Source organism: Diadema setosum, chromosome 9 (genome assembly GCF_964275005.1).
Source record: "Diadema setosum chromosome 9, eeDiaSeto1, whole genome shotgun sequence".
NCBI lineage: Eukaryota > Metazoa > Echinodermata > Echinoidea > Diadematoida > Diadematidae > Diadema > Diadema setosum.
This window is the reverse complement of record NC_092693.1, coordinates 30317774-30330635: the sequence shown is the minus strand read 5'-3', so window position 1 is coordinate 30330635 and position 12862 is coordinate 30317774. Positions and strand designations below refer to the sequence as shown.

At 35.7% G+C, this 12862-nt stretch overlaps 1 protein-coding gene across 1 annotated transcript in view; it reads right to left on the bottom strand.

Moving 5' to 3' along the window:
- LOC140233293 (uncharacterized) overlaps nucleotides 1-12862 on the bottom strand; it is a 177877-nt gene that overhangs the window by 87088 nt on the left and 77927 nt on the right. Inside the window, exons 34-38 of the mRNA XM_072313402.1 lie at nucleotides 12550-12798; nucleotides 8594-8842; nucleotides 5450-5698; nucleotides 4431-4679; nucleotides 1826-2074 (exon numbers count right to left, since the gene is read on the bottom strand). Coding sequence (XP_072169503.1) covers nucleotides 1826-2074; nucleotides 4431-4679; nucleotides 5450-5698; nucleotides 8594-8842; nucleotides 12550-12798 — 1245 coding nt within the window. The remainder of the gene's footprint in view (nucleotides 1-1825; nucleotides 2075-4430; nucleotides 4680-5449; nucleotides 5699-8593; nucleotides 8843-12549; nucleotides 12799-12862) is intronic.

Below are 12862 nucleotides of genomic sequence, written 5' to 3'. Positions count from 1 at the left end.
AGGGGCCGTAACATCAGCACTTAAGACTATGGCATATCTGCAACTATTGATCAGGCATGTACCCATTTATTTGAATCACACCTGACACATTTCACATGTACACAGCAAAGATGACATGTGACACTTTCGTTCCTGGGGTGATAAGACCTCGTACCTACAAAATGTCAAATGTTCAGGAGAGCAAAAAAAAAAAAAAAAAAAAAAATATATGGTAGTCAAAGCACTTTATTTGATAGGATGGCCTTTCCTTTGACATGCCTTGATAACTTCATTCTGGGGGATTACACAGCTAGAGGATTTGGACAAGACATGATTTTATTGATTTTCTGAATATCAATAAATAACATAATTTTCACCATAATTTGAGATATGAGGCATGTCACCAAAGTGATATTATGGGCATTCCATTTTTTTCTTTCCTTCTTTCCTTCTGACATGAAGGAAAACAACTATCAATTCTGAAATCTTCATAATGTAAGCTTTCTGATGGTATATAACTCATACGGTTTAATGTTTACAAATGTGAAGAAATAATAGCGAATAATAACTCAAAGATCTGCATTCTGCGGACTAGTGCGCATGGTATATAATCTCATAGAATCTATGGGTGGGGCTAGTGTAAAGTAGGCCTATACATACAGTACACATACAGCAGTGTTCGATCTCACATAGATGTAGACCTATTCTGTCAGCAGCCTACTGGAAACCTCCAAAGTGAATACAATTCCAAAAGAAATCAATAACAGGAAGTGATGCAAAGGAATGCGGGACATCAGGTCAGAGTTTACATGCTATAATGAGCTATATGACACCATCGTCCAAGCAATTTCTGCTACAGATTATCCCCTAGAGCGGCGTTCACAGTATTTGGGCGAAGTATGGGATATCCAGTAGATCGGCGCATATTGGTTAATATATGTCAGTTTGTGTATTAAGAAAGAGTTGAACACAATGGGTCTCTTTTCAACTGAGACTGATTCAACCTCAAAATACAGAACTCATACGGGCTTACAATTCATCTACCACCATGTGAAATTATTTGCATTATCACAATGAGGTGAATATAGTTCTTGGACATTCTCCCACTGGTGATGTTGAATCAACTGAAAGAATACAAAAGACTTAACCTGTCTTTCTTATTAAAAAAGTACATCACATTCTGACAAGTGCCTTAGTTTATAGATCTATTTCCAAAGTGTAGCATAAATATGTTTCACTTTGAAAAAAGAGACTTTGAAATGAGACTGTACAAGGTGTATATTAATGACTGCATGTTATTCAGCTGATAATTGTGTGTGTTATATCAGATTGTATTAGATAATGATAACTCTAGAGATCACGGTTGATTGTCCTTTTTTATACCTCCCTTCCTGATACCTGATACATTTTGCATGTACATGTACAAATCAAAAACAACATGTGACAATAATGCACATTCCATTGTTTATGTGAATTCCATATGATATACATTGTAGAATCTCCCTCTATATCCTTGCACATTTTCTCAAATATAAGGCAATGTCAGGTGGTATAGTAAGAAAGAGCTAAACTCACTGGTTCTTGTTTCAGTTAAGATACATGACTAGTTGGGAAAACTTACTCGCTGGAGATTTCTAATTTTCAGTATCAAAGCATACAACACAAGTTAGAATTCTGTCCACCAACTTGACAGCTTTATGTAATACACATAATATTTTTTGGAAACACATTTTGAAATGGAACAAATGGCACCATTCTAAAATTTCTATGATCAATATTTATTCAAATGGAAATAGCTAATAATAATCAGATGAGTATACAAAATGTGTAAGTAATGAAATCATACGTGTCTGTACTGTAACTGTGAAGGTGCAGCTGCCAGTGTTTCCGCTACCATCAGCATAGACATATGTCACATCAGTTACTCCAATGTTGAAAGTACTTCCAGGGTTATGGGTGGTTGATTGAATAACTGCCACACCAGATGTATCAGTAGCAGTTGGCAGGTTCCATGTCACTGCCGTGGATGTTACACCCAGCTCAACAGTGCTGACAATATTCGGTGGACAAGTCACCACAGGTCCTATTGTATCCTCTGAAAGGAGACAATATATCAAACCAGTTATCTTTCCGGCTTTAAATTACAATATAATCTAACATTACATGGACATGCAAAGTACCATTTACATAGGGACCATATCATCAGCACTTACGACTACGGCATATCTGCAAATATTTATCAGGCATGCACCAATTTAATATTGAATCACACCTGACACATTTCACATGTACACAGCAAAGATGACATGTGACACTTTCGTTCCTGGGGTGATAAGACCTCGTACCTACAAAATGTCAAATGTTCAGGAGAGCAAAAAAAAAAAAAAAAAAAAAAAAAAATATATGGTAGTCAAAGCACTTTATTGGATAGGATGGCCTTTCCTTTGACATGCCTTGATGACTTCATTCTAGGGGATTACACAGCTAGAGGATTTGGACAAGACATGATTTTATTGATTTTCTGAATATCAATAAATAACATAATTTCAGCAAGATTTGAGATACGAGGCATGTCACCCCACTGATATTATGGGCATTCCATTTTGTGTGTGTGTGTGTGTGTGTGGGGAGGGGGGGGGATAGGATAATGTAAAATCTGTCTTTATGCTTTTATGATTTCCAAAATGAAAAGATCAGCTTAACCCATATCCGCTGGTTGTGTAATGCAGTCTAAAGCCTGTTAATAACCTGCTGCTATGTTAATAACCTGCTGCTAGAGGCTATTTCACGTATGTTCACTAAACTGTGCCGTGTCAAATTCAAGGTGATGTCACCAACACTTATGAAAAGAAAACTATAGCAAACTATATATTAACTCAAAGAGAAAGAAATGGTCTTTCAGATAAGATGTAAATCAGTGTCATATGTCATGAGTTATGTGACATCATATGATTTTAGTATTTTCATATGATTTACAGATTTACATATGAATAATCACATTTCTCATTTAAAAGAAACCACTAATGAAAAGTATTCATACTATTAGCCTTTACGCAGGAAAACAACTATCAAATTTGAAATCTTCATAATGTAAGCTTTCTGATGGTATATAACTAATACGGTTTAATGTTTACAAATGTGAAAAAATAATAGCAAATAAAAACTCAAAGATCTGCACTCTGCGGACTAGTGTGCATGGTATACAAACTCATAGACTCTATGGGTGGGGCTAGTTTTAAGTAGGCCTATACGTACACGTACAGCAGTGTTCGATCTCACATAATTGTAGACCTATTCTGTCAGCAGCCTACTGTAAACCTCCAAAGTGAATACAATTTAAAATGAAATCAATGTAAACAGGAAGTGATGCAAAGGAATGTGTGATATCAGGTCAGAGTTTACAGGCTATAATGAGCTATATGACACCATCGTCCAAGCAATTTCTGCTACAGATTATCCCGTAGATCAGCGTTCACAGTATTTGGGCGAAGTATGGGATATCCAGTAGATCGGCAGATATGGGTTAACAATGTCAGTCTGTGTATTAAGAAAGAGCTGAACACAATGGGTCTCTTTTCAACTGAGACTAATTCAACCTCAAAATACAGAACTCATACGGGCTTACAATTCATCTACCACCATGTGAAATTATTTGCATTATCACCATGAGGTTAATATAATTCTTGGACATTCTCACACTGGTGATGTTGAATCAACTGAAAGAATACAAAATAAGACTTAGCCTGTCTTTCTTGTTAAACAGTACATCACATTCTGACAAGTGGCTTAGTTTATAGATCTACTCCCAGAGTGTAGCATGAACATGTTTCACTTTGAAAAAAGAGACTTTGAAATAAGAATGTATAGTTAATAACTGCATGCTATTCAATTGATAATTGTGTGCGTTATATCAGATTGTTATCAAATGATGATAACTCCATAGAGATCACGGTTGATAGTACTTTTTTATACCTCCCTTTCTGACAACCGATACATTTTGCATGTACATGTACAAATCAAAAACAACGTGTGACAATAATGCACATTCCATTGTTTATATTGTGAATTCCATATGATATACATTGTAGAATCTCCCTCTATATCCTTCAATATTTTCTCAAATATCAGGCAATGTCAGGTGGTGAAGTAAGAAAGAGCTAAACTCATTGGTTCTCGGATCAGTTAAGATACGTAACTAGTTGGGAAAACTTACTCGCTGGAGATTTCTAATTTCCAGCATTAACATATACAACACAAGTTACAATTCTGTCCACCGACTTGACAGCTATATATAATATAAAAAAAATATTTTTTTCATTTTAATGAAACACATTTTGAAATGGAAAAAATGGCACCATTCTAAAATTTCTATGATCAATGTTTAAGAAAATGGAAATAGCTTATAATAATTAAAGATGAGTATACAAAATATGTAAGTAATGAAATCATACGTGTCTGTACTGTAACTGTGAAGGTGCAGCTGCCAGTGTTTCCGCTACCATCAGCATAGACATATGTCACATCAGTTACTCCAACGTTGAAAGTACTTCCAGGGTTATGGGTGGATGATTGAATAACAGCCACACCAGAGACATCAGTAGCAGTTGGCAGGTTCCATGTCACTGCAGTGGATGTTACACCCAGCTCAACAGTGCTGACTATATTCGGTGGACAAGTCACCACAGGTCCTGTTGTATCCTCTGAAAGGATACAATATATGAAACCAGTTATCTTTCCTGATTACATTACAATATTATAATCTAACATTCATGTATATGCACATGAAAAGTACCATTTACATAGGGGCCATATCATTAGCACTTACGACTATGGCATATCTGCAACTATTGACCAGGCATGTACCAATTTCATACTGAATCACACCTGACACATTTCACATGTACACAGCAAAGATGACATGTGACACTTTTGTTCCTGGGGCGATAAGACCTCGTACCTACAAAATGTCAAATGTTCAGAAGAGCAAAAGAATAAAAAAAAATATGGTAGTCAAAGCCTCCCTTCCTGATACCTGATACATTTTGCATGTACATGTACAAATCAAAGACAACATGTGACAATAATGCACATTCCTTTGTTTATTTGAATTCCAAATTTCCCTCTATATCCTTGCATGTTTTCTCCAATCAAAAGCAATGTCAGGTGGTGTAGTAAGAAAGAGCTAAACTCACTGGTCTCGAATCAGTTAAGACACATGACTAGTTGGGAAAACTTACTCGCTGGAGATTTCTAATTTTCAGTATTAAAACATACAACACAAGTTACAATACTGTCCATCAACTTGACAGCTATACATGATATGCATCATATTTTTTCATTTTCAGGAAACACGTTTTGAACCGGAAAAAGTGGCACCTTTCAAAAATATATGATCTATGTTTAAGGAAATGGAAATACCTTATAATAATCAAAGACGAGTATACAAAATATGTAAGTAATGAAATCATACGTGTCTGTACTGTAACTGTGAAGGTGCAGCTGCCAGTGTTTCCAACACCATCAGCATAGACATATGTCACATCAGTTACTCCAACGTTGAAAGCACTTCCAGAGGTATGGGTGGATGATTGAAAAACGGTTACACCAGAGACATCAGTAGCAGTTGGCAGAGTCCATGTCACTGCAGTGGATGTTACACCCAGCTCAACAGTGCGGACTATATTCGGCGGACAAGTCACCACAGGTCCTGTTGTATCCTCTGAAAGGATACAATATATGAAAACAGTTATCTTTCCTGATTACATTACAATAAAATATAACATTCATATCTATTTAAGCACATGCAAAGTAACATTTACATAGGGGCCATGTCATCAGCACTTACGACTAAGGCATATCTGCAACTATTGATCAGGTATGTACCAATTTCATTTAATCACACCTGACACATTTCACATGTACACAGCAAAGATTACATATGTAACACTTTCTTCGCTGGGGCGATAAGACCTCGTACCTACAAAATGTCAAATGTTCAGGAGAGAGAGAGAAAAAAATATACATATATATATATATATATGGCAGTCAAAGCACTTTATCATATGGGATGGCCTTTTCTTTGACATGCCTTGATGACTTCATTATTGCAGATTACAAAGCTAGAGGATTTGGACAGGACATGATTTAATTGATTTTCTGAATATCAATAAATAACATAACTTTCAGCAAAACTTGTGATACGAGGCATGTCACAGCAGTGATATTATGGGCATTCCATTTTTTTTTTTTTTTATGGGGGGGGGAGGATAAGATAATGTAAAATCCCTCTATTATATGCTTTCATGATTTCACCCCCAAAAAGGTCAGCTTAACCCATATCTGCTGGTTGTGTAATGCAGTTTTAAGACTGTTTATAGCCTGCTGCTGGAGACTATTTCACATATGTGACCGGGCATCACAAAACGAACACAAAGGTGCAGCCTTGATTTTGCATGAGGACCTCAAAAATGTGAAACAGGTCAATGAAGGCAATCTTGAGTTTTCCATACTTTCTGAAAGAGCTATTCTTTGTCTACATAATTCTTAAGTTTGGGGTCATAAAACAAATTGGAAAGTGTGTGTTCAGCAGTTTTCCTACAACCCTTTTTTCGTAGAGTATTTACATCTTTAGAGGTCCCTTGTCATTTCTTTAAAATCCTTTGCACACCCTTCACTTTGAACTCTAATAACTTTTGAATAGATAAAGCTACCACCTTACGACTATGGCATATCTGCAGCTATTGACCAGGCATGTACCAATTTCATATTGAATCACACCTGACACATTTCACATGTACACAGAAAAGATGACATGTGACACTTTTGTTCCTGGGGCGATAAGACCTCGTACCTACAAAATGTCAAATGTTCAGAAGAGCAAAAAAATAAAAAGAATATGGTAGTCAAAGCACTTTATTTGATGGGATGGCCTTTCCTTTGACATGCCTTGATGACTTCATTCTGGGGGATTACACAGCTAGAGGATTTGGACAGGACATGATTTTATTGATTTTCTGAATATCAATAAATAACATAATTTTCACAACAATTTGAGATACGAGGCATGTCACCAAAGTGATATTATGGGCATTCCATTTTTTTCCCTTTGGTGTGTGTGGGGGGGGGGGGGGGATAGGATACTGTAAAATCTCTCTTTCTGCTTTCATGATTTCCCAAATGAAAAGGTCAGCTTAATCCGCTGGTTGTGTAATGCAGTTTACAGACTGTTAATAGTCTGCTGCTAGAGGCTATTTCATGTATGTTCACTAATCTGTGCCATGTCAAATTCAAGGTGATGTCATCAGCACTTATGAAAAGAAAATTATGGAAAACTACATGGTATATATCAATTGAAAGAGAAAGAAATGGTCTTTCAGATAAGATGTAAATCAGTGTCATATGTCATGAGTTATGTGATATCCTACGATTTTAGTATTCTCATATGATTTACAGATTTACATATGAATAATCACATTGCTCATCTAAAAGTTCGAAACCACTAATGAAAAATATTGACAGCCTTTATGAAGGAAAACAACTATCAATTTTGAAATCTTCATAATGTAAGCTTTCTGATGGTATATAACTCATACGGTTTAATGTTTACAAATGTGAAGAAATAATAGTGAATAATAACTCAAAGATCTGCACTCTGCGGACTTTACTTTCAAACATGAAGAATATTGTTTCATTGTCGTAGTGAGCTACAACGATCTCGCTAAGTAGGGAGGACGCTTCAATCACCCGAGCAATATATTTCCCGTTTAGAAGTTGGCATATATAAAATACACACACACAGTATATGTTTATATATATATATATATATATACTCCTAGATGGGTCATTTGGAAGACATTTCCATTTGTTTTATATGCAAATTTTAAAATACATGTTCAATGGCAATTTACGCAATGGAGACACAAAAATTGTCTCCTTAATGACCAGTTGTCTCCCTAATGAAGACACTTCCCCCCAATACAATGTATGTCTCCCTAAGTTGCCAACTATAAGTAGGAATATATATATACATATATATAAATATATATACATATACGTATCAATAACTCCATGTTATTTAGTCAATCAGTGTGTGTTATGTCAGATTGTTATCGGATATTGATAACTCTAGAGATCATGGTTGATAGGCCTTTTCATACCTCCCCTTCCTGATACCTGATACATATTGCATGTACATGTACAAATCAAAGACAACATGTGACAATAATGCACATTCCTTTGTTTATTTGAATTCCAAATTTCCCTCTATATCCTTGCATGTTTTCTCAAATCAAAAGCAATGTCAGGTGGTGTAGTAAGAAAGAGCTAAACTCACTGGTCTCGAATCAGTTAAGATACATGACTTGTTGTGAAAACTTACTCGCTGGAGATTTCTAATTTTCAGTATTAAAACATACAACACAAGTTACAATACTGTCCATCAACTTGACAGCTATATATGATATGCATCATATTTTTTCATTTTCAGGAAACACATTTTGAACCGGAAAAAGTGTCACCATTCAAAAATATATGATCTATGTTTAAGGAAATGGAAATACCTTATAATATTAAATCAAAGACGAGTATACAAAATATGTAAGTAATGAAATCATACGTGTCTGTACTGTAACTGTGAAGGTGCAGCTGCCAGTGTTTCCGCTACCATCAGCATAGACATATGTCACATCAGTTACTCCAACGTTGAAAGTACTTCCAGAGGTGTGGGTGGATGATTGAAAAACGGTTACACCAGAGACATCAGTAGCAGTTGGCAGAGTCCATGTCACTGCAGTGGATGTTACACCCAGCTCAACAGTGCGGACTATATTCGGCGGACAAGTCACCACAGGTCCTGTTGTATCCTCTGAAAGGATACAATATATGAAAACAGTTATCTTTCCTGATTACATTACAATAAAATCTAACATTCATATCTATTTAAGCACATGCAAAGTAACATTTACATAGGGGCCATGTCATCAGCACTTACGACTAAGGCATATCTGCAACTAGTGATCAGGCATGTACCAATTTCATTTAATCACACCTGACACATTTCACATGTACACAGCAAATATTACATATGTAACACTTTCATCGCTGGGGCGATAAGACCTCGTACCTACAAAATGTTAAATGTTCAGGAGAGAGAGAGAAAAAAATATACATATATATATATATATATATATATATATATATATATATATATGGCAGTCAAAGCATTTTATCATATGGGATGGCCTTTTCTTTGACATGCCTTGATGACTTCATTATTGCAGATTACTTGGACAGGACATGATTTAATTGATTTTCTGAATATCAATAAATAACATAACTTTCACCAAAACTAGTGATACGAGGCATGTCACCGCAGTGATATTATGGGCATTCCATTTTTTTTTTTTTTTTTATTGGGGGGGGGGGGGGAGGATACGATATTGTAAAATCCCTCTATTATATGCTTTCATGATTTCCCCCCAAAAAAGTCAGCTTAACCCATATCTGCTGGTTGTGTAACACAGTTTTAAGACTGTTAATAACCTGCTGCTGGAGGCTATTTCACATATGTGACTGGGCATCACAAAACGAACACAAAGGTGCAGCCCTTGATTTTGCATGAGGACCTCTAAAAGGTGAAACAGGTCAATGAAGGCAATCTTGAGTTTTCCATACTTTCTGAAAGAGCTATTCTTTGTCTACATAATTCTTAAGTTTGGGGTCATAAAACAAATTGGAAAGTGTGTGTTCAGCAGTTTTCCTACAACCCTTTTTTCGTAGAGTATTTACATCTTTAGAGGTCCCTTGTCATTTCTTTAAAATCCTTTGCACACCCTTCACTCTGAACTCTAATAACTTTTGAATAGATAAAGCTACCACCTTGAAAGTTGGCATTTATTACAGACAGAATGTGTTAATTAAGCATGCTCAATTTCAGCTTAAATAATTTGATAATCAATTCATTGTTGTTGCTACAGTGGTTTACATCTTTTTTTTTTTTTGTCCCATTCATCACACAGCCAACACAATTTCTAAAGATTAAGCGCTTGAATAGACCCTTTACTTCAGAGCCTCTTTTCTCAGTTCACACCTTTCCAGAGTGTGTGCTTTCTTTCTAATATTTAGATAGGTTAGGAGATTCCTTTTGAATTGACTAATACATCATTTTAAAGCTTAGAATCTGCCCTTTCAATATCTGCCCTTAACTAAAAATCCATGTCTGGCAACTTTTTGTTTATTTTGTGATGCAGGGTCACATAATATGTTCACTAAACTGTGCCGTGTCAAATTCAAGGTGATGTCACCAACAGTTACAAAAAGAAAACTATGAAACACTATATGTGACCCTGCATCAGAAAACCAACAAAAAGTCGCCATAAACTGATTTGTAGTTTAGGGCAGATTCTTAAAGCACAGACTCTAAGCTTTAAAATGATGTATAGCTCAATTCAAATGGACTCCCCGAACCTATCTATTAAATAATAGAAAGAAAGCTCACACTGCGAAAAAGTGTGAACTGAGAAAAGAGGCTCTGAAGTACAGGGTCTATTCAAGCGCTTAATCTTTACCATGCCGTACTAGCAGTGCAATGAAAGGGACAAAACACAGGTAGTACACCACCGGAGCAACACAATGAAGAAATTATCAGATTAAGCTGAAATTGAGCATGTTCTAGCTATCAACACATTCTGTCCATTATCAATGCCAACTTTCAAAGCAGTAGAGTTATCTTTTCAAAAGTTATTAGATTTGAAAGTGAAGAGTGTGTAGCGAATTTTCAAGAAATGAAAAGGGGATTCTAAGACACACCTGATTATTCTATTCTCCCCCAAAAATGGGTGGTAGAAAAACTGCTGAAAACAGATTTTCCCATTTATGCTATGATCCCAAACTTAAGAATAATGTAGAAGAAGGATAGCTCTTTCAGAAAATATAAAAAGCTCAAGATCGACCTGGTTGACACATTTCACCTTTTTTGAGTCCTCACACAAAATCAAGGGGTGCAACTTTTTGTTCGTTTTGTGATGCATGGTCACATATATTAATTGAAAGAGAAAGAAATGGTCTTTCAGATAAGATGTAAATCAGTGTCATATGTCATGAGTTATGTGATATCATATAATTTTAGTATTTTCACATGATTTACAGATTTACATATGAATAATCACATTGTTCACTTAAAAGAAACCACTAATAAAAAATATCCATAGCCTTTATGTAGGAAAATTACCAATTCTGAAGTCTTCATAATAGCTTTTCGATGGTATATAACTCATATGGTTTAGTGCTTACAATTATGAAGAAATAGCAAATATTAACTCAAAGATCTGCACTCTGCGGACTAGTGTGCATGGTATATTATCTCATAGACTCTACGCACATGGGTGTGGCTAGAGTAAACTATGTAGGCCTATACGTACACATACAACAGTGTATGATCTCACACAGATGTACATGTAGACTTATTCTGTCAGCAGCTTACTGTAAGCCTACGAAGTGAATACAAATCCAGTGAAATCAATAACAGGAAGTGATGCAAAGGAATATGGGATATCAGGTCAGAGTTTACAGGCTATAATGAGCTATGTGACACAATTGTCCAAGCAATTTCTGCTACAGATTACCCCCTAGATCGGCATTCACAGCATTTGGGTGAAGTACGGGATATCCAGTAGATTGGCGGATATTGGTTAATAATGTCACTTTGTGTATTAAGAAAGAGCTGAACATAATGGGTCTCTTTTCAGCTAAGACTGATTCAACCTCAAAATACCGAACTCATAAGGGCTCACACTTCATCTACCACCATGCAAAATTTATTTGCATTATCACCATGAGGTGAATATAGTTCCTGGACATTCTCCCACTGGTGATGTTGAAACAACTAAAAGAATACGAAATAAGACTTAACCTGTCTTTCTTGTTAAAACAGTACATCACATTCTGACAAGTGCCTTAGTTTGTAGATCTATTTCCAAAGTATAGCATATGTTTCACTGTGGAAAAAAGAGACTTTGAAATGAGAATGTACATTCATAACTGCATGTTATTTAGTTGATAATCGTGAGTGTTATATCAGATCATTATCATATAATAACTCTAGAGATCATGGTTGATAGTCATTTTTTATACCTCCCTAACTGATACCTGATACATTTTGCATGTACATGTACAAATCAAATATTTCTCATTCCTTTTGTTTATTTGAATTCCACATCTCCCTCTATATCCTTGCATGTTTTCTCAAATCTAAAGCAATGTCAGGTGGTGTAGTAAGAAAGAGCTAAACTCACTGGTCTCGGATCAGTTAAGATACATGACTAGTTGGGAAAACTTACTCCCTGGAGATTTCTAATTTTTAGTATTAAAACATACAACACAAGTTACAATTCTGTCCACCAACTTGACAGCTATATATAATATAAATTACATTTTTTCATTTTAAGGAAACACATTTTGAACTGGAAAAAATGGCACCATTCTAAAATTTCTATGATCAATGTTTAAGTAAATGGAAATAGTTTATAATAATCAAAGATGAGTATACAAAATTTGTAAGTCATGAAATCATACGTGTCTGTACTGTAACTGTGAAGGTGCAGCTGCCAGTGTTTCCGCTACCATCAGCATAGACATATGTCACATCAGTTACTCCAACGTTGAAAGTACTTCCAGGGGAATGGGTGGATGATTGAAAAACGGCCACGCCAGAGACATCAGTAGCAGTTGGCAGAGTCCATGTCACTGCAGTGGATGTTACACCCAGCTCAACAGTGCTGACTATATTCGGCGGACAAGTCACCACAGGTCCTGTTGTATCCTCTGAAAGGATACAATATATGAAACCAGTTACTAGTATCTTTCCTGCTTTATATTACAATATGAT